A 22,467-nucleotide genomic window follows, 5' to 3' on the forward strand; every position below is an offset into this window, starting at 1 on the left:
TAGAATTCCTAAACCTATTCACCAGAGTAACCCATTATGTTAGAATTCCTAAACCTATTCACCAGAGTAAGATGTACGCACCATTACCACAATCAGGTTCAAACTCGTGACCTCATATCTAAGTTCATTAGCACCTGCTACTGAGCCACCACCATAGTTTGATGGATCCCATGTTAGGAGTTCATAGAGAAGGCAACTTTCGCATGTCACATACACTGAGAAGGATGAAGGTGGGACGATGCGTGGGACGGCCAATTCATCTTCATATCCCTCCTGATAATTTCCTAATTTCGATCCAAACCCATTACGGGGTTTGACAGAAATATTATTAAATCCTGTTCATTGTAATTGAATGTCTATTGGATAACCGCAGTCCGCCATAGTATTCTTTGTACAGACAAATTATCTCGCATTCTGTTCATGGTGAATCATGTCGAAACCACAGACCGGTCATTCGAAACCGATGCATTTCATTATGCAAATTAGAAGCTACAAAGTTGCTCAAAAATCACATGATCACTTAAATTAGTTTGTTACATCTTGTCAGCTCCGCGGCACGTAAAAAACCTTCCAAGGCAAGATGGGTTATATAGCAAGTGCATTAGACTCCATGAAACCATTTCAGTCCTAGTTAATGTACTCATTTTCATTTGAGTTTTATTAAGCCAGCAAATTTTAAAATTTTAAAAAAAAGTTATTATTTTCCGCACATATCATGTGCAATAAATGAATTTAAAGAATTGAAAGATTGCTTATTAATTATGTGATATTCGTCGACAAGACTTATTGGTGCCAAAACCAAAAGTTGAATCACATAGCCGGAGGTTAGTGAAGAATCGAAGATGGGAAACTATTTGTGCATTAGAGAGAGAATTGCGCGTGTAAAACTGTTGTTCCAAGTACAAACGCGCCTCTCTTTTCATGCACTAATCACATTGTCAAGTCTTTGCACAACGAAGCATATGCATATCTCACCAGAGATTAAGGAAATGCAAGTCTCGAACTCAAAGCCCAACCAGTCATGTCCCGAGACTCCTGACGATAAAGCGTTTTCACTGGTTCGGTCCCACCGCTTTTACCGGGTTCGGTCCCGATAGTCATAAGAAGACCCAGAAATTGAGTGAACTGAAGTCTCGGCGATAGAGACGTTATCCGCTACTTTAAAGCGAAAGGCAACATCGACATCCACCTCTTAAACATCATCAGGGGCAAGATAACCAAGACCCACATAGATATTGGAAAACAAGAAACAAACAGTATGTAACCGTCTGAGAAAAAGAGCAATCAAAGAACCAGTCTGGAAAACCAGACATGCTTCTTATGAATGGTGAGGTGCATCTATAGCTCAACAATTGCAATATAGGAACAATCAGTTCATCTCAACAGCTGCACAGAGAGAGAGAGAGAGAGAGTAACTTTGAAATTCAACTATTATGAACAAACATCTGCATGTTTCTGTAGTGACTTTTAGACTATAAGACTGATCATCTACTTTAACCACCATTCGATAAACTGACTATCGTATATCCCTAAACAAACGATAACAGCAACATGAGATTGAGGTTGTCTGCACAACTCCCTACATCGGAACTCTAATCTAAAATGTTCAAGACCTGCCTGATGAACTTACCTTCTCCAAGAGGTCCTTTATCTCGCCCTCTAGACTGGACTTCATCTTTTTCGACAACTTTCCGTGGGATTTATCCACCATTGATGTCATCTTCTCAAGTTTCAGCTTTATGTATTGAAGTTCAGATGCTTCTCCTGTTGATGATTGCAAAGCAGATTGCTTCTTAGGTGTCATGTTGCTGTGCTGCCTGGGAAGAGGAGAATCTTCAGCGTCTCCATGTGTCTTGGGAGTAGCTGAATCGCACTGGAGCTCGAAGCTGGCATTGGCAGATCCAAACGGATTCTCCTTTTGTGAACTTTTCAGGGCTTCTTCAGCATTAGAGTTCTTTTGAAAGACCACAAGAGCATATAAACTGTTGTAGCACATATCTGTTTCTGTTTCATTCAAAACCCCAAATTTACTATATATCTTGATGAGATCGTCTTTCGTGGGTAAAGAAGCACCTGGACTGAACGTAACAAGAAGCCGTCCTGGGACTTCTTGTAAGTTTTTCTTCCCACTTGATCTCTTAGAAGCTGGTTGACTTTTAGGAGTATCCATTTTTGACTCATTCTTCTTGATTCTTTCCCTCCCTGGTTTACTTGGAGTTGATTTGCCAGAAGTTTCAGATCGGTCAGTCGGGGCTCCCTTCAATGACTCGGGCTCTGTCTCATGAGACTTTCTCTTTCTCCCAAGTTGGCGTTTATTGAATGTCTTATAGTTGGATCCATTGCGGTACACAGAGCTTCTATACACAGGGAAGAACTCCTCAACAACATCAGATTTGCTCTCCCTTGCATGTACAGGGTCAACAGCTACAGCCCGAACTTCAGATAGGACATCATTGGCAGAAGCCGTGACTTTCATCGACTCAACAATCTTGTTGTCACCTTCTCCTTGAGTTTCAGGAATTTTCTCACCGAATGTCCTGTGTCCGGTTCCAGATTCCTCCACATCTTTTTCCTGACCTTTACTGCACTCAGACTTCAAACTTGAAGCTGAACCCTTTAGGTTATCAGCAGCCTTGACCATCCTCTCTCCTAATCGAACTAAACTAGAAATTTTTATGGATTCAGCATCAATGTCACCCTTTTTCTGACCCCTCCCTATATTCATGTACGGTGGAGACAAATATTTGCTCTTCTTCCTTTCCCTTGACAAAAAGCCCTTCTCAAGTTGTTCAGAGTCACCATCAGAAGCTTCTGTGTTAGAACCTTCTTTCACCTTTCCCTCTGTTATAACAGAATGCTTAGATTGTTCTTTGTCCCGAGGCCCACTAATTTCAGGACTCGAGATTCTTTTCCTCTTCCTTCCGCTCTTCTTAGTTTCCTCCTTGCGACTGCCACAGATGCCACTATCCATCTCAACATTTGAATCGGACCTTTTGAAGTCCACCGATTCATTTTTTGAAGAACTCTTATCATCAATGCCAGCTTCATCAACATTAACTTTTTTCTCTTTCACAGATGACCCTGCGCCTTCTTTGGTTTTATTCCCCTGATTAACATCCGCCTGAGTATCCAGGTTGCCACCAATAATTTCAGCAATGCTCTTCTGCTTCGGTTTCTTGTACCCTCCATTGGCGGATGCACCATGGCATTTCTGCAACAGAGCCTTTTCAATAGGGGAAGAAAGCCATTCTTCCAATACCGGCCCCTGAAATGGGATCCCCACTTTGCCATCAACCATTGCAACATCTTCTCTCAGGTCTTCAAGACCTGGTATCTCCACAGCTTCATGGTAACCAGGCAACTGATCGAACCCTTTCGCGCTATAAAAAGCTAAGAGCCAATTTTTCAACACTGCCAGCTCAAGTATACCGGATGTAGAAGCAAGATGTGTCATAAACTTCAAATGAGAAAGCAACTTCCTGGGTTCAGTCCAAACAACCGAAAGCCTCCCGATCCCATCATCAGAAACAAAAACCTCTTCCTTAATTCCGGAATTCCCCACCAAGGGCCTAGTCAAACGCTTTTCCATGGGCACACAAGAGCAAGTCATCCTCATATTCACGAATCTACCTATCTGGTCTACCACAGCCTCTACAGCGTTTAAAAAATTCTTCGAAGTACTCTGCTGCGTCATTACCTCGAAATTCTCCTCGAAAGGCTTCAACTGAGTCGGGTGACACCAGGCAAATGTTCCATCACCAAAGTACGACACAAGGTGCTTGCGCTTCGTCCTGAGCTTCGCAGCAAAGTCCGAGGCATCTGACAAATCATAAATCTGCCCCGGCCACCACGGATGGCTCTTCACTTTACCCCACACCAAGTCCCCTACAGAGTACTGACAATCTCCAACGTCCTCCCCTTCTCCATCAGCAGGTTCGCTCGTCGATTCGCTGATTTTCCCAATTTCCTCTGCCGCATCAGCTAGAGTCACACCATTTTCATCGACCGCAAGAATTTTCCTTCCGCCGCCAGGCGCTCCACTAGCATCCCCACCGGCCAAAGCAGGCGCGCTCAACGTACTCTTAACGCCCTCTGCATCCTCATCGACCCCAACCGAAGGCGCCAACGACCCATCTTTGATATCGACCACTCTCCCACTTCCCTTCATTTGCCCATCCTTGATATCGACCGCTCTCCCACTTCCCTTCATTTTCAACAAAGACGACACTCCATTCATCTCGAAATCTTCCAGCCCGCCATCCCTACCGCCGCCCAAACCATCCTCATTTCCGTCCCCAGGAACCTCCGTAGCCCCCGCGCCCCCCGAACCTTCCTCCTTCCCATTAATAGAAACCCTAACCCCATCCTCGCTCTCCCCTCCGACCAACCCCGGGTCCCCACGAGCCCCGTCTTCTTGAACAGTTCCCTCCGCCGCAGCCGCTTTCTCGGCCAAAGGCTCGACCTTCGCCCCGACCGTACCCATGTCGGCCAAGGAAAACCCTTTTGTCCTGCACACACGGGCACACCCTCCACGTATATATATCGGGAAACGAGAAACGAAACGAAACGAACTGAACTGAAAACCAAGAACCAGAGAGAGAGAAACGGTAAAAGAAAAAGAAAGGAAAAAAAAAACAAAGAAAGGCGAGGTACGTTAGGGTTTCCTCGTACAGGAAGACGATGACCCCACCAACGGGAAAACAAGAACGAGCCCAATAGAGACACACGAAAAGAGGGAGGACCAGAGGAACGTCGATACCTGAGCGTCAAGACCGAGCCCCTCTCTCGTCTAGAAGCTTTTGAACAGATGCTACGGGTTCTCTCTACGTACACTCCACCAAAAACACCATCTTCTTCTTTCCACACCAAGAAAGAAAGAGAGAGAGAGAGAGAGAGAGAGCAATGGCAAAGGGATCAATTTTCTGAGAAAAAGAGAGAGCGAAAAGAGATTTGGTGGGTTGGTGAAATTTACCGAAACTGGCGAATGCTTCGTTTCGCTCCCCGGGATGTAATCTCGTGGGGCGCTGGCGAAGATATAGAAACTTCGTATTTGCAGGCGTTGACGATTCATTCACCAAGGTTTATATCTTATATTTAATTAAACGACTTACAGAATGGTCGGCCCCCGCGTTTACGGCGGTGATCAGGTTCGACCCTGCTGCGCCCTCTTTTCCTTGGCTATTTTCACAAACTTCGCAAAGTATGGAGCATGAGAAAAGGTCGGATAGGCCGACCCTAAAATGACACTGCGACGAGCCGTGGTGCTCGGCCTACGTCTATCGCCTCTTTGGTCCAGAAAAAAAAATAAAAATAAAAAAAAGTAGCGAGTCTCCGGTACGGGTTTTGCGTGGAGAGTTAAGAAGAGTCGAGAGGAGTTACGAAAGGGCGAGAGGAATCATCATCCCTCGGGGGATCACGAGATTTTTCTACACGGCGGGCAATTCAAATATGAGCCATATATTCGTGTGTGATTATGTTTGTGCGTCTCTCTCGCCTATAAGATATTTCAATATCGTTGTTATTCTTATGAAGAATGTATCAGTTCACACGTAGATTTAGTTGTGTAAGATCATGTCGAGTTCAAGGTTTTTCTCGTACCGCGTCAGCGCTCGAGGTGTTCTCCCATGTCCCCCCGATAAAAATTACCATCCCCGGGGCTGTAAATGGGTGGAGTCGGACAAACCAAGCCTAGAGGTATATTTAATCAGTTCATCCACGCCAGATCGGGGCAAAAGGTAAAAACTCTCTCGAGAAGATATTTAACGATTGTCAATTTCGAAATTTAATCTCCGTTCGTTTCGCAGAAAATGTTACGGGCGCGAATGGTAACCATTCTGCTCCAGAAATCAAATTCTTGCCATAAATTGATTTTTGGAATTCTTGCCAGAAATTGATTTCTGGAGGAGAAATCTATTTGATAAAACATGACTAATTCTGCTCCAGAAATTGATTTCTGGAACAGAAATCTGTTTTGATTTGTTGATTTTTTTTTGCACCTAAAAAAAATTAAATTTCACTCAAAGTGGGTGGCCACAGATATTCTAAGCAATTTTGTGAAGTTTTAAATTTTTTTTATTTTTTGATTTTTTTGGGCACCTCAAAAAATTTAAATTTCACTCAAAATAGGTGGCCACATGTATTATTAAGCCATTCTGTGAAGTTTTGAAATTTTTGATTTTTTTTGGGCACCTCAAAAAAATTAAATTTCACTCAAAGTGGGTGGCCACATGTATTCTTAAGCCATTTTGTAAAGTTTTGAAATTTTTGATTTTTTTGGGCACCTCAAAAATTTAAATTTCACTCAAAGTGGGGCTACAAAGATTCTAAATCATTATGTGAAGTTTTGAAATTTTTGATTTTTTGATTTTTTTGGACACCTAACAAAATTTAAATTTCACTCAAGGGTGGCTTCTAAACCATTCTGTGAAGTTTCGAAATTATTGATTTTTTATATATTTTTTGGAAAAAAATTCACCAGATTTCCTATTTTCCCGAAATCTAACTTTTTTTATTTTCTGGAAATTTTTATGAATTTTTTTGGAATTGTTCAATTTTTATGCATTTTCTGAAAAAAAAAATTAGTGAGATCTCAAAATGTGCTGTAAAGGCCACGAAAAAGAGAGAAAAGAGGGAGAATACATTCTGGAAAAAGAGAAGTTACAAAAAATAGCTTCTCTTTTTCTTGCCCAAAACTCATTCTAGAATAAAAAATGCATTCTGGAATTAAGTATTTTTAACAAACGCATTTTTATTCCAGAATGCAAAAATTGCTCCAGAATGTATTCCGGAAATTTTTTAACAAACGCATTTCTGTTCCGGAATGCATTCTGGAGCAGAATTTCTGCTCCAGAATGGATTCCATGCACGCCCTGCGTTTCTGGAAAATATTTTCCAGGAAGCTATTTTTATGGAAAATGACACAATTTTTCAATATTCGATTGAAATCTGAAAAAGTCTCGATTTCTCCAGTTCGATATGAAAAACATTTTTCTTCATGCATTATTTTTAATAATTTTTTATTTTGTATTTTAATATTTCTTTTCTTTTCTTCTCTTTTTTATTTCCCTTTCTTTCTTCCTTTGCCGGTTTCCGGCCACAGGCGAGGCTCGACCTCACTTGCCCAAGGCCGGCGACCGACCTCGAGCGAGCAAGGCTAGGCCTCGCCTCGCTAGATTTGGCAAGGCTCGGCCTCAAGCTTAGCCGACCATCGTCGGATCTGGCGAGGCGAGGCGAGGCAAGGCCTCGCCAGTCTCGAGCTCCACCGAGCATTGCCGGATTTGGTGAGGCGAGGCTAGGCTCGAGCTCGCTGGCCATGGGACGAGACAAGTGACGAGAGGACGCGCAAGGCAACAGCGGAGGAGGAGCAGACGAAGCGCGAGGCAGCAATGGACGAGGAGTGTCTCTGGAGATCCATCGATGGGAAGAGGAGAGGACAATGGGAACGATGGGAAGAGGAGAGGACGGGAAGATTAGAAAATGATTTCCTTTCCTTTTCCTCAGTTTTCAAAGGAACTTTTCTATTGACCGGAAAATATTTTCCGCCCCCGAACACCGGAAATTATGGGAAATTATGGAAAATGTTTTTCAAGAAATGAAGGGAGCCTTAATATGAAATTACAAACAACTAACACGACTTTAACGTGAAATTCATGCATCTCAGACTTTACCGCAAAGATATTTAAGTTATGTAGCACGTATTATGCCTCGAGGGTTCCCTTTTTAACGATGGCATCTTCGCACTTAATGATCTGGGAAATCATGTAGCTCCAAGCTTATGCTGTGAAATGTAATTGAAACTTCAAATGCACGCGGATGTTTGTATCAGGAAAACGCGCAAGTGACTAGCGAACCTCATAGGAAATCACCGGGTCATGCAAATCCTGCTCAGGAGAAAGCCAAACATCGTTCTAAAGATAAAAAAGTGTGGAATGGTGGAAATATCAAGAGTACTTTCTATCTGCATAACCGAAATCGGTCACTAAATTTTTCTGAACAAAACAAGCTCAGGCTATAGAGATAGAAAACTATACACTGACGTACTCGCATCAACATTGCTATTGCATAGTCAACCCTTTCAATTACACATTGCTAAAAAGATATACACAAGTTCATGGGAAGAGACAAGTTCATGAGAAATGTAATATCTCATGTAGCAATGCACGGCATAGCGACATGAGAAGAAATAGGTTAATAAGAGATGCATTGTTTTGGAAAAATTTCGAAATAAAAATGTGATTGTAATCTACATTGCAGGCAATTAAATTAGTTGGTTACACCATGTCAATCACTTAGCCAACACATGAAACGCTTTTCTAAAGACACAGAAAGAGCAATCGCATTAGGTTCCACACACTTCTTGGTTTGGAGGATTGAACCTGCGAAACAAAAGAATGTCTCCAGCAATTTTTACATGCATTGACCGTTCATCCCCACACACGCACACATTTCCGATCTAAGTGACATCTCGTTCTTGAGCATATCGTATCAACAAGTTGCATCCACAGTAATATGCTTCGAACACGAAAGAATTATTAATAATATGCATCAATAAAGGATGAGCGATTTCCCCTTGGAAACAATCTAGATGCTGCGTGAACATGAAAGAATCTACAACTATAGTATGATATACGAAAAAAAGACAAGTCTTCAAAGTACACACATGCCTTTATCCTCATTCACCAATAATGTCGTTGAGTCTGTATATACATAATTTGTCAGGCAGCTTTTGCAGTTGCAGTGACATCATGTGAGTTGACTTCATATCCGACAATTGGCAGCTGTACAGTCACATGAACATCATCAGAACTTTCTCATTAGTTCGCTAGGCGACAAAATTCAAAACATCTGTTCCTCAAACTAAGCCCATCTGATGAATTTTTATGGAACCCGTCTATCTTCTCCCTTTCTCAACATCATTGCTAGTCGAATCCGAAGGGACTAAATATAATTCAATTCCCTTCACCTATTTCTTTGTATTAGATAGGGTGTTAGATGAGACATGTCCGCACACATATGGATTAGAAAAACAGGTAAGCATGACTAATGCTTGAGTGAACACACACAAATTTAAAGAACCATCATTCTATGCTTGGAAATTGGATGAACTTGGAGAAGTCAAGCATCAATTCTACCCATTTAGAGTCAACATTATGAGATTTTCAGGACAAAAGAAGACGAAATAAAAGAAGACTGAAAGAATGTGTTTCTCGAATGGTTGTTTCAGACAAGTTGAATACAAGGTATTTGTCCAACAGAAGTACTTACTGCAATAGACAAATTGGTTGAAGTCAAGAGTAACCCTCCCCTGCTTAGCCGTATCAAAAGAACTAAAAAGATTCCTGCAACAGGCAAAATCGAGGTCAGCCGTTTAACCAAGTGTGGAGATGAAGTAGATAGGGTACACCAGAATAATCACATCACTGCAATAACCTCCTGCACCAATACTGGTTCTGTTCACATCATATGAAGAATTTTTTCCAAATCACAATAACAAGCATGCACAATTCTATTAACATGACCGGTGAGACATGTAAGCAAAGCACTCAAATTTCCACACATTGGAACTATTCCTTCTTATACCGTTGTATTTACATTCTTGAAAGAAGCAACATCATGTACTTTTTGACTGGAGGAACACTTACCTTGCAGACTGAACAAAAATACAAAGAGACATGAAATCGTCTAGCCGAAACCTTCCGTTCTTCTTCTGATCGAAGCTCTTCATAATGAAGCAAAAAGAGTGTCAATAATTACATAGCACCTGCCACTAGCAATTATAGAACTTAAGGTACTAAATGACAATCTCAACATTCGTTTGCCTTGAGCTAGAAAAATGATCTTCATTAGAAAGAAAAATCACATCCATCAATTCTCCAAACGTTCTCTGATGTTATTTTGAGAAAACCATACAAGGCAAACTAATAATTGGAATAATCACGGTTGGGCTGTCTACATAAGTAAAGTGAATCTCAGACTGTAACTAGAATGAAAACAAGAAAATATTCACCGTAGCCTAAAGTTTGAGAGATAGTTTCACAAGAGAAGCATGTAAAATCTATGAACTATAAGGCTCCATTTGTTTTGCGAAAAATGAATGATTTAGAGAATATTTTTCTAAAAATGATCACTTGTATCGCTTTAAATAATTAGTCAATGGAAAATATTTTCAATATCGATAATAATTTATGTCTAAACATTTTTGTGGACAATTAAAATATTTTTCGTTCATTTATTTTTGTAAGCAATACAGGCGTATTTTTAGGAAAATGAATGGAGCCTAATAGCCTAGTTAACTTCAATAGCATTGGACAGCAAATGTTTGCCATGGCAGAGGAATTGAACTACTTATTGTATTATCAATCTGACTGGAAAGCGGTTTTGTGCCTCTATGACTCTTTACACAAGTATACCTCTCTTCACAAATAAATTATGGATAAAATGTCCACAGAAACCTTGCGATTCAGATTCCGTTTCTAATAAATATCCAATACAGGTTCCGTTAAATATCCAATAGCTATAATCCTCGGAGGTAAAAGATAGCTTATACTTCACTGTCCTGGGTCAAAAATAGTAGGGACATCCACCACTCATCACTATGATCATGCAACAAAGTTCATTACCATAAAATCTTTTCGGATCTTGCATGCACAATAGGAAATATATGTTACCTCACAGACACTGTAAAATGATGGAGAGTCAAGTGAGAACCCAATTTTCACCAGGGCCTGCAATAAAACTAATGACTTGAGGTAGGAAGGGAATAAAAATTGCGAACAACCATCACAAATGTCCTAAAATCAATGGAAAGACCATCATATATGTCCTTTGTACATCTTTAAAGATTGACAGAATGAATGCCCCAAAGCACGACTGATAATAGACAATCAGGTCATCAATGGGTTATACCAGTTCAGTTTCAAAAGTCAAAGGAAGACGATAAACTAAGTGAACTGAAATCTTGGTGACAGAGATGACTCCACGATTTACAGAAAATCCACTACTTTAAAGTGATAGGAAGCAGCATCATTTACCTCATATACATCGTCAGGGACAAGATATCCACGACCCCTGTAGCAATGGAAAAACAAGAAACAATTGGTTGGTATTGTCTGAACAAAGAAGTACTTGAAGAACCAGTCCAAATAAATAGACATGAAAGGAAAGGGGCTAGAATCTTCAGGGTGCCACTTTAATTGAGATAGCACGGGGCTTATTCTTTTCTCGACTAAGCTCGAGTGAGGTTGCCTTGAGTTGGGGTTCATTCAAAACCACATTAAAGAATTTCTTCAAGCTTTGGTTTACCCGTTATGAATCAATGCTGCTTTTTTATTGAAAAATGAATATCATCTGCGCACCTTAAATATCATATGCTTTTTTTCTCTTTCCAAAAAAGAATTTCTTTTTTAGATCTAGCTGGTGAAGAAAGATGTTCATCAGAACGGGTGAAAGTGAGCTGCCCTGAGGTATGCATTTAGTGTGATTACAAAAATCCCTCCCATTTTTGTCGAGGAGTGGCGCTTTTAGGATAGCTAATATAAGATCCCAGAAGGACTGATTTTTCTTTCCCAAGTAGGATTATATTAAGTTGATTAACACATGATCCATGTTGTCAAAGATGATAAATAATCACATCTGTGGCTCAACAACAAGCAACTTGTAGGAAACAATCACTTGCCTGAGGGATCAGCACAAGTATCACAAAATCCAATGTGGAAAATCAACCTTCTAGGCATGCTAGCCATCGTGGCATCGTTGAATGAAAAGATTAATTAGTGAAATATAATGTCAAACTTGCATCATGCATCAGCTAAATGTTGCATTGATAGCAGATTTTGAGATTGTCAAACAAGAGCAAGCAATATGCCCAAAGGACCTGACTCTACATCCAATTATTCACTTCTCCAAGCATTCTACAACTTACAGGACAAGCAATATCAAACCCAACCTTGATATCCATACCTAATCATACTGTTATTTATACTTTTGCCTGTGGACTTGTTTAAGTGGGAAAAAGACCCACTCAAGAAAAAAAGGGGAAAAGAACAACTCTGTCAAGGAAATCATGCAATTGTGCATGTGTCTACTAGAACCATGGATGGGACCAATCAGCCTCTGCAACATAAACTGTTGACTCACCTCTCATGGTCTGAGAAGGCATGTTGAACCTGCATACATCAGAAGAAATTAGTTCCTAAAATCCTTAGAAGGCAGGTCCTTCAAAATGCTTCTGTATACAATTTTATTGAGCAAGTAATACATGAGATTCCTTAAAGGTGAGGGCAAAGATTGTTAGAGGCTTTTTTGGGATCTTTTGCTACTAATATATAGTCATGATTCATGAAAGAGAAGAACCATTGGAAAAGGAATTGCAAATGACACCCCCAATTGCTTCAGTTGCTTCGAAAAAAGTTGAAGGGAAACAGATTCATGGAAACCGAAGTTTATTATATCTTCAAAACTCACATGCAAGGTGCGTCAGTGCTCTGGTACAAGATGGGGAGAATCTTGCATGGAGGGAAACTATTCTAGAAGTCATTTGCTATGCAACGTTTCTCTTGTTTCATCAACCGCAAAAAATAATACAATAAAGGCATCAAACACCAGAATACTAACCTTCAAAAGGAACTTGTTGAGAGCAACAAATTCTGTGCAAAAAAAAGAAATACAGAGAAATCAAATATCAAACATCTTCGGATTATACTATTTTGAAAAACAAAAATATTTATCGAGATAATATCAATTCAAACTAATCTGAATCTGCAAATATTTGTGTCCAAAGATAACTAACAGACGGACAGATGATTTTCACTTGATTGCAACCCCAAGACTTTGTACCAGCTCACATTGGAATCTTCTATTTCTAGACCCTGAGAATCCGTTCCCCCGGTTCCCCAGAGCAAGAACCATTCCTCCAAATTAGAGGACATCAGAGCCTAGGTCCTGTGAAAGTCGCGTTCGTGCTTCAATTTCTAACTATCGTAGCAAGCAAGCTTTAGGCAAACTCCAATCAACTTCAGCATAATCCTCGAAAGGACACAAAAACTCCCGCCGACCTTCCGGTGCACGGGAACGGAAAGTTCCCGTGAGCGCGAGTCGCAGCGCGGGTGGAGAGGAGCATACCAGTTCCAGACTAAGCTACGGCTACCGAGCACTTTGACTAAGGTTGCAGAAGCATGCACCTCTACGACAAAAATCAGCGAAAACAACCAACACAGCCCGGACCAGCTTTTCTCGGCATGTGCACCAGTGTACATTGTCAATTCTACGCGCACAAACACCTCGGTACTCCTTAACATTAGACACACCACGCAACGTACGAAAAAAATGTAAAGAGCATCGACAACAAGACAATCAACAGCAGGGGGCAGCATCCACTTGCCTTCGAAGCTCATCGTCCCATTCCTGTCGAAATCATACATCCTGCCCAAACAAAGGAGCCAAAAATCAACATCCGGCGGTCGCTTCCGATCACCTTCCACTCCAATCGACACGCACAAAACCGACGGACACGCACAACACGAGGGGAAAGAAGAGCTAGTCGGAGAGCGAAGATTCGAGGGGACCTGATCATCTGCTCCACGACCGAGATGGACAATTCGAGGTTCCCAACCGCGAGCGCTCGCTGATCACAACAGAGGAAGGGAGCCAAAAATCAAACGCCGTCGGCGACGGAGGAAAGCGGAGGCCATTCGATCATTTCCAGTTTGACTTAAGGGAGGGTCAGGAGAAGAGAACCTTGAGCTGGACGGCGGTGATGCTGCCGGTTTTGTCCGAGTCGACTCGCTCGAACCACTCCTTGAGTATCGCCTTGTTCTCCATCTTCGACCTCGGGAGCTCCAGAACTGCAGCGAATCGCCTCCCCGATCGACGCTCCTCCTGGTCTGGCAAGAAAAATATTTACAAAAAAAAATAATCAACGCGCTAGGTATTAAGCTCAACCATCACCTGCTCCGTACGAGATGACACCCTCGTCCTAAATTATTTTTCTCGATAGAAAATAACACAAATAATTCTTAAATTTTATCTCAATACGTAATATGATTCATGAACTTTTAATTTATTTGATGTGATCCGTGAATTTTAGTTCAATATACAACGCCGCCCATGAACTTTTGTTCAATGTAGTTTCTGAACTTTTGTTATACGTTCATTTTAGTTTATAGATTATATGAAAATGTTCAATATTGTCATTTCATTAATTCAAATACAAGGATAATATCGAATATTTTTATATAGTTTAAGGTCCAGATTGAACATAAATCAAAAGTTAGGGGACCACCTTGAACAAATTAAAAATTTAGAGACGATATTACGCGTTGGAATAAAGTTTAGGGGCCATTCGTGTCATTATCCCTTGTCCAAATGATACATGAGGCACCAAAAATATAGAATTAGAATATCTTTCACCCACTAATTTATGTCGCAGCCACGTCAATCATTTGTGTTATCTTGAAAATTATCGAATGAGATATAAATTTCCATGCGAAAAATATAGATAGCGGCATGTCAAATCGTGCCAATTTCAAGTTAAATTTGGTCCTAGTTGCAGCGAGTTGTGATTTCCAAGCGTTGACCGATATTCCGAATGGATCGACCCAAGAAGGATGGGTGCCATTGGGCATGAAATTGAGATATTCTTTCAGTGATTCACGACTAATTCAAGTTTTGTCTCGTTCGATGTGATTCGTTACTAAGAAACATGGGACGTTTTGCATGTGATGTTTCTTTTTTTTCCCCATTTTTCTATAGACCACTTGCAAAGTTATTGATGGTAAGCTCACATTTAGGATGCGTTTGGTTCATCATTTGCAATGGGCTTTGGGGAAATACAAAGCAATTTAGCTTAAAGGGTTTTGAGGAAAAGCAAAGACTGCTTGGTAATTGTGCTTTGAGAAGCAACTTTGAAACAAATGCCGTTCGGTAGAAACGTATTTGAAAAGCCCGTTTAGATGATTAATTTAAGCTTTTTAATTTTTATTGCGGCAACTTTTTAAATTTAAATATGGACAACACCGTTAAAGATATCGTGTAAATTTTTGCTAAAGAGTTCAAATGAAAAAAATTCACATCAAAGGTGATCTCTTTCTCGATTAAAAAAACGGAATACTTTCATCGCAATAAACATGGTAACAAAGCTTGCGTGTTATCCTCGAGTGGGGATGCTACACAGCAAAACCATTGAAGCAAGACCAAAAGAAAGGATTAGAGGACATTCTAGCTGCTAGCGGAAACGTAACAGAGGCTGGTTTATCAATCAAACACATATTAATCGTCAATGTCGCTCGCTCATTGTCCCATACAATGAGATTTGAGATCGCCTTTTCTTAGAGAGTGAAAGAAAAATGGATACATAAGCAACTTTTTGTCTGGCAATCGAAAGTTTAAGCCTGAATTCATTTAACAGTGAACACGGAAATTGCCAATTAAGAGGTCTCTTTTGAAAAAGCTGAAACAGCAGAGAACAAGATGGCACAGACATATTAGCAAAACACAAACTAGCAAAAGCCATTGCTCTTATATTTGAAGTCATTACAAATACATCATCACTCCCGAGAGGCTTTCAAAATGCTGAACCAAACGCGCTCTTAGATCATGTCTTAGCCAAAAGGAGGACTTCTTAGAATGAACATGTGACATCAGTTGGGCCGGGCCGGACCGGCCCATCTAATATCGGGTTCACTATTAATAGCCTTTGAGCCTCTGTCCACATTTGAGCTCTCTCTAAGTTTTGGGCCTCCACTAATTTCCCTAATGCAATTTATAAAGTGGCAAGCATTGATGTTGTTACATCGGGTCTGATGTGTGGCCTTTGTGCTCCCTCTATTACAAAATTATACACAAGTGCTCTAGTAACAAGAAGGGAAAATGACACTATCGGGTCATATACGAGATGTTGTGATTGGACTTTTGATTCGTCCAATGTGATAATTAAACTATCCCTAAATATTCAATATAACCCTTTTGTTTTGATCAAATGAGAAAAAATGCACCGCAAGTCCCTAAACTATTGCAAAATGTACAATTTGATCCCTACATTTTGAAATTGATCGATCTAGTACCTCAATTTTCCACGACAAAGTTTAATCGGGCCGCGAGTTTTCTTAATTACACTATTACCTATATTTCATAATATCATTTCGTCTCGATCTAATTTCCGAGTCAACAAAGAATATGATGTCTTTTTATTACAATAAAATCCGGATTTCATGTTCTCTCTGCTAAAAAAATTATACATAAGTGCTCTAGTAACAAAAGCAAAAAAGAGAGAGGAGCAACACATGTTGGGAAGTAGGTAATAACATGATAGATTGGCCAGAATGATTTTCACACTCAGCACCATAAATCAGGCTGTACATGGTAGAGTAAAAATGAAGAAAAATATATTGTGTCCATCTAATCTTAGCATGAATACTAACTAATCAAGGGAATCGCTTGATTAGGACGCAAGCCTACTTGAAATTCAACCTCCACCACCAAGTAATCTCTTTTTATCTTTTTGCCTTTTACTGGGCCAAGCATCATTGAGTTTAAAACAACGATACCCCGTCCAACAAGTCACCATAGTAAAATAGACTTTTTGGCAATGACTGCACTAAATTTTAATGGGATGGGTATTTTCATTTTTTAATAAAATAAAGAGTTTTTCCAAGAAAAAGGAAATTCTTTTTGAAATCTCAATGTACGTATAAATAGTTGATTATATTATCACTTTTATATATACGCAATGAAATTCACCATGTACAATAGTCACGAAGAAGTAGAGAGAGCCATTTCAGAATCTCCAATTCCATTGTGATTCGTACGTACGGATCACACAAATAAAATCTATCACCGCATTCATGGAATTAGGAAGCATAACGCATGTATCGATTGGCTGGCGAATTTCGACCTATCTAGTTTCCCAGTGCACTTCGACCGCGAGTCATATATTTCCGCCATGAAAACCAATCCCGCGATCTTAATATTAGTTGTCGTAGGGACGGCGACATCTTATTACTTAGTAGTCATAATGCCTTCTGGATCCGACATAAGATCCGATTAGTCCATTTTGGCCCTTCTTTTAGTTAACCCACAAGAGGGTAAAAAAAAAAAAAAAACTTAATATTGTCTATCTACTTTATCTACTTAAGAAGTAGATTTTAATTTTTTTCCTATTTAAATTATGCGGGGGTGCGCGAAATGACGATAACGATTAAATCACGATGACTTTGATGGCGATACAAAGCCCATGAATGGACTTTAGACCTTTTGCAAGACCAAACAAAATAGTTAGCATCGTTCTCTTTTCGATGGAGTTCGAAAATAGAAGGGTAGGGAGGAACTTCAAAATCTTTCGTTGTAGCGTCATGGTCGTTGATGAACCCTTCAATATATCCAAAAAACCCGTCCCGCGGTCTTAAACGGCTCGAGGGACGGCGACATCATTCCCGCCTTTGGATCCGACATAAGATCCGATTAGTCCATTTTGGCCCTTCTTTTCTTTTGCTCTCTACTTTATCCACTAAGATATTCGCACCCCTTTTTTTTTCTTTCCACATGGGGGGGTGGGAAAATGACGAATTCATCACGATGACTTTGATGGCGATACAAAGCGCATGAATGGGACTTTAGACCTTTTGCAAGACCAAACAAAATGTTACCATCTCTCTTTTCATGGACGATGAAGGGAGGGGAGGATTAGAGAGACGTTGTGGGGTCATGGTGCACCAACCAAAACCCAAGGCACAAAGAAACTGAGCTAGCAAAACAACATTAGCTGTCAGCCATTTTTTATCCAATCTCTCGTTAAAGTCGCAAGCTTTCTTTCTGCTTGGTGGCCCCCAGAGGAGGCGGTGAAGAGAGAGGCGCACTAGACTTTGGGGGTAAGAACATTGAACGTGCATCTTTAGCCCATGCCAAGGTCTAGATGGACTTTGAATAGCATCGTTTGACTCGAGCGCGGAGTTGCCCCCGGACTTCACTCTGGTCACCAGTGATCCGGTGGGAGTCAATTGGAATATGGACTACGTTTTGGATAGTTCCTCCATTTTAATTTAGTCACATTATATTCAAATTGCGTCTTGGGAGATTTTGACACGGTCTCGTACGCGCTTTTTAGTTTTTTGGTTTTTCATTTGACTCGCTTACCCGATCGCCCCGACTTCACTCTGGTCACCAGTGATCCGGCGGGAGTCGATTGGAGTGCGGGCTACGTTTTGGATAGTTCCTCCAATTAATCTAGTCGCGTTATAATCGAATTGCGTGACGGGTAATTTCGACATGATCTCGTGCGTGCACTCTTGAAATATTTTGCAAAAAAGAAAGAGGAAAGAAATTTGCCCAAAAGTAAATACCATCGATTGATCAATCAAATTGCCTCATCACCGAGGATCAAACAAAAGGCTCCACCCCCTACATTTCCCGTGTCCCACGCACGTCAAGACAGACACAACCAAAAATAGATACCGAAAAAAGAGAAAAAAAAAAAAAGGAAAACGACAAAGAGAATACTGTTTGGGACCCACCAAATTGCCCGAAAACAGAGAGCTCGTGTGGGGTCCAACGTGCCATGATAATTGATACGTACAGTACAGCACCGAGGAACTGTCGCGCGGCGCGAGAGTTGGCGTGCGAATGCGCGTCGCCCATGTCAAAGAACCGCGTGAGCCGCCCCCACGTAACCTGACTTAACCGATTTTCGAAATCCTCTCTTCCATCTTCTTCCTCTCAAGATAATCATCTGATGTTCTGGACCCGACTCGAAGAGCTTGGGAAGAGGAGGGAGAGAAGAGATCATGGTCCCGTAGATGTTGGGACGCGTTCGGAGTCAAAGTCTTGGACGTGCCCTTTACGTGAACAGGCCCCCTTTAACAATGTCCCGTTCCGCCATCGTCGTGCAACTGTAACTGTAACGCCCTCTCGGTCTTAGTCGCTCTCGTTTTGCCCTTTTCTAAGGGGAAGAACTGTTCATCTTCCCGGAGGAGCGAGCGAGCGAGCTTGGGACCCTTTTGGGTGAAGAGTCCGCCTGGTGTGGGGAGATGGAGAGGCGGGTGGTGATCGTGGAGGGAGGAGCGAGGGAGAGCTCGGTCTCCGGCTCGCCGAGCTCGTCGTGCGGTGATGTGGACGGTCTCGGAAGCGGCAGCGGCGGCGTCGACAGTGTCCTCGAGGACTTGATCGGAGTGATCGAGAAGGCCGGGTCCTATGGCGGGTACAGGAAGACGCAGAAGAAGGAGTGCCTGAATCTGGCGAGGAGGTTGAGGCTGCTGGTCCCGCTTTTGGAAGAGATCGGAGAGACCCGCCACGCCGCAAACTTCCCCGGCGATGCATTGGGCGCTACTCTGGATCGTCTGAGGCAAGCGGTGGTTGCGGCTGACAAGTTGTTGAAGCAATGTCACTGTGGAAGCAAGATTTATCTGGTTTGCTACTGTTACCTAGCTGTGTGTGTGCTCATTTGGGTTACTCGTTTTCGATCTTCTGAATCGGGTTTCCATCGAATATGCAGGTGTTGGAGAACGAGGCAGTCATGAGTAGATTCCATGCTGTTTACGATAAGTTAAATGAGGCCTTGGATGATATGCCTTACGATGAGCTCGGGGTCTCAGTTGAAGTCCAGGAACAAGTAAGTTTGCACAGACTCTTTAGTTTAATGACAATGCAGTCTCCTTCAGAGGAAGTTCACGGGTCCAGTTTCGCAGAATCAAGTGGAATACAACTGACTGAGTGAATTCTTGAGCTCAAAGCTCAGTATGCGATTTCACGACGAACAATATATGGCCCTTATGAAGCCAAATTTGTTATTTTAGATGAATTTTGTCTATTGTTCCATCGATCGTTCGCTGACATACTGATGTTCTTATGTATATGAAGGTTGAGCTAATGCGGATGCAACTCAAAAGGGCTCGAAAGAGGAGGGACACGCAGGACATGGAGTTGGCGATGGATCTGATGGTGGTACTATCCGAGAAGGACGGCCGGAATGTGGACAATGCCATCCTACAACGCCTTGCGAACAAATTGGAACTATGGACCTTGTGCGATCTGAAAGCAGAAACAGCTGCTATCACGAAACTCGTGAAGCGATTCGGAAAAGATGCGCAGAACATCCGGCAAATAACAGGCTTATTTGGTAAGTTCAAACGGATCGCGGGGTACGAGGAGCCAAATGCGCCAGATTGTTCTTTTTCCTCGAGGACTCTGGAAAAGTTGCCGTCCTTCTCCGTTCCTCATGAATTCTTATGCCCGATTGCGCTAGAGATAATGACGGATCCTGTTATCGTCGCCACTGGACAGGTAATTCCTCCAACCACCGCCAAAACACATGCATTCTTGCAGAACTCAATAACAAGTAGTTCAACTGAGAAACCGTGAGGCTAAAAGACATGTTTTAAGTGAAGCATCATGCTTCATCTTCTAGCCTCAGCACGCATTGCAAGATAGTTAAAACTCAATCCTCTGCAAATTTTTCTAGACATTGATGTTCATACAACAGTTGGCAATTCAGAGCATGGATTTAAGTAGCTCATGAAATTGATTCGCAAGCTGAGACATCCTTTTTTGTCTATGTAAGACCTACGAAAGAGAGAGCATACAGAAGTGGCTGGATTCGAATCATCGGACGTGCCCAAAGACCGGACAGATCTTGGATCACTTATTGATGGTGCCCAATTACGCCCTCCGCAACCTTATTCTCCAATGGTGCGAGAACAATGACTTCGAGCTCCCCAGAAAGGCTATGTCCGTCGGTTCCAACGGCTCTTCGAGTGAACTCATGAAGCAAGTATCTTGCCTTGTACAAGATCTGTCCTCTTCTCAGCCGGATGCGCGAAGGGACGCGATTCTGAAGCTCCGGGCTCTCTCCAAGGTAAATCCCGATAACAGAATCCTGATAGCCAACGTCGGAGGAATCACACCGCTAGTTCAGCTCTTGTCATTTCCAGACTCTAAAATCCAAGAACACGCCGTGACTGCACTCCTGAACTTGTCCCTCAATGACACGAACAAGAGAGTAATTGCCCGAGAAGGCGCTGTTCCCGCTATAATTGACGTACTGCAGAATGGAACGGATGAGGCGAGGGAGAATTCTGCGGCAGCCTTGTTTAGCATATCGATGCTCGATGAAAACAAGGTGCTTGTGGGCTCCGCGAATGGAATTCCTCCGTTAGTGGAGCTTTTGAAAAACGGAACAGTTCGAGGTAAGAAGGACGCGGCGACCGCGCTTTTCAACTTGTCCTTGCTCCAAGCAAATAAGTCCAGGGCCATCAAGGCGGGCGTCATACCGCCGTTGCTCGATTGGCTCGAGGACAAGAATTTGGGAATGATTGACGAGGCGCTCTCGATCTTGTTGCTTCTTGGGTCGCACCCCAAGGGGCGAAGCGAGATGGGTCAGCTATCTTTCATCAAGACACTGGTGGAGATCATCAAGAACGGGACACCCAAGAACAAGGAGTGTGCAACATCAGTGCTGCTGGTGCTGGGGCTGCACAACTCGTCCTTCGTGTTGACCTCACTTCAGTACGGAGTATACGAACATTTGGTGGAGATCACCCGAAATGGGACTAACAGAGCCCAGAGAAAAGCCAATTCTCTGCTGCAGCACATGAGCAAGTGTGAGCACATCCCCTGAGACGCCGCGAGAATGCGCGGCTTCCTTTCGACTCCCGGTCACGCAGTTCGAGCTCTCGTCGGCGACTCCATGTCTGTGTGGTCCTATGGACAAAGAGGCGAGTACCCAAATAGTGAATCCTGTTCATCTTCTTGTAAACACACGCGGCCATGAGGTTTCAGTTCGAGTTGAATGCGCAGCGAGAGAAGTTCTATCTGCTGAGACTGCGACCTTGATGGATCTGCAGGACATGCCATTTTCATATGTCTCGAGCAGATGAAGGTGAGGCGTGCAAGAGTTCTAGCCAGCCGCCCTCCAAAAGCTGCATATGGAGTTTGCTCAAAGGAGCAACACGATGCAGTCTTTCAAAGATAAAGTCTCACCAGACAGTTTGCTGCTTCAATTGCTGTGACAGACGATTTGGAAGTGATTCTTTGGACTCGTCTTACAATTCGAGCATTTCTTGTAGCTTTGTTTCATTGATTTTTAAATAGGCCAACTGCGTATTTCACATCTCACTTCATCAAAATACCCGCCGTAAATCTCACATAAATACTAGTGCTCTTGCCCATGTTTCATATGTGTTCAAAGTGTTTTTTTTTTTTATATATATATTTTTCAATTGCTAAAAATTCAAACTATACTTTTGTGCATTCTATTTCTATACGATAATGTGTGTAGCCGAATTGATTTTATCATGTTTATATGAATCACGTTATAGTTTGCATAGCGGTCGTCGGTGATTGTCGGCGAGCCTCGCGCGACCCTCGATGGAACATCAGACCGACGACCTAGATCTGAAACTCAGTTCCAGCGAGGGAGACGATGAATAGTAATTGCGAGGGCGAAACTGGAATACGAAAATTAGCGAGCGCAAAAGTTGGAAA

At 42.0% G+C, this 22,467-nt stretch overlaps 3 protein-coding genes across 3 annotated transcripts; 1 reads left to right on the forward strand and 2 right to left on the reverse strand.

Moving 5' to 3' along the window:
- Positions 1-1,412: 1,412 nt before the first annotated feature.
- On the reverse strand, positions 1,413-5,036 carry LOC115672694 (PWWP domain-containing protein 3-like). Its single transcript, XM_030594594.2, has 2 exons — positions 4,973-5,036; positions 1,413-4,508 (listed from the first exon to the last, which is right to left on the reverse strand). The coding sequence occupies exon 2, from the start codon at positions 4,481-4,483 to the stop codon at positions 1,607-1,609; it is 2,877 nt and encodes a 958-aa protein (XP_030450454.1). The 5' UTR covers positions 4,484-4,508; positions 4,973-5,036; the 3' UTR covers positions 1,413-1,606.
- A 3,492-nt stretch (positions 5,037-8,528) lies between these two features.
- LOC115672797 (uncharacterized) lies at positions 8,529-13,902 on the reverse strand. The gene is made up of 10 exons (XM_030594751.2): positions 13,735-13,902; positions 13,563-13,621; positions 13,379-13,419; positions 12,613-12,644; positions 12,136-12,164; positions 11,031-11,067; positions 10,668-10,724; positions 9,642-9,718; positions 9,265-9,338; positions 8,529-8,777 (listed from the first exon to the last, which is right to left on the reverse strand). The coding sequence occupies exons 1-10, from the start codon at positions 13,816-13,818 to the stop codon at positions 8,758-8,760; spliced, it is 510 nt and encodes a 169-aa protein (XP_030450611.1). The 5' UTR covers positions 13,819-13,902; the 3' UTR covers positions 8,529-8,757.
- A 4,678-nt stretch (positions 13,903-18,580) lies between these two features.
- LOC115672913 (U-box domain-containing protein 15-like) lies at positions 18,581-22,151 on the forward strand. The gene is made up of 4 exons (XM_030594910.2): positions 18,581-19,394; positions 19,481-19,597; positions 19,846-20,268; positions 20,546-22,151. The coding sequence occupies exons 1-4, from the start codon at positions 19,017-19,019 to the stop codon at positions 21,599-21,601; spliced, it is 1,974 nt and encodes a 657-aa protein (XP_030450770.2). The 5' UTR covers positions 18,581-19,016; the 3' UTR covers positions 21,602-22,151.
- The last annotated feature ends 316 nt before the right edge of the window (positions 22,152-22,467 follow it).

The sequence above is a fragment of the Syzygium oleosum genome, unplaced genomic scaffold (genome assembly GCF_021117445.2).
Source record: "Syzygium oleosum isolate NSW1041296 unplaced genomic scaffold, Sole_v2.1 Sole_v2.08, whole genome shotgun sequence".
NCBI lineage: Eukaryota > Viridiplantae > Streptophyta > Magnoliopsida > Myrtales > Myrtaceae > Syzygium > Syzygium oleosum.

Excerpts from the sequence above, each read along its gene's own strand:
- LOC115672797 (XM_030594751.2), bottom strand. The coding sequence starts at position 13,818 with ATGGAGAACAAGGCGATACTCAAGGAGTGGTTCGAGCGAGTCGACTCG. Across the intron at positions 11,068-12,135 it reads GCCTTCTCAGACCATGAGAG|GGGTCGTGGATATCTTGTCC; the intron begins GTGAGTCAACAG and ends CCATTGCTACAG. Across the intron at positions 8,778-9,264 it reads CAACCAATTTGTCTATTGCA|CTGCCAATTGTCGGATATGA; the intron begins GTAAGTACTTCT and ends GTGACTGTACAG.
- LOC115672913 (XM_030594910.2), top strand. The coding sequence starts at position 19,017 with ATGGAGAGGCGGGTGGTGATCGTGGAGGGAGGAGCGAGGGAGAGCTCG. Across the intron at positions 19,598-19,845 it reads CAGTTGAAGTCCAGGAACAA|GTTGAGCTAATGCGGATGCA; the intron begins GTAAGTTTGCAC and ends ATGTATATGAAG. Across the intron at positions 20,269-20,545 it reads TTATCGTCGCCACTGGACAG|ACCTACGAAAGAGAGAGCAT; the intron begins GTAATTCCTCCA and ends TGTCTATGTAAG.
- LOC115672694 (XM_030594594.2), bottom strand. The coding sequence starts at position 4,483 with ATGGGTACGGTCGGGGCGAAGGTCGAGCCTTTGGCCGAGAAAGCGGCT.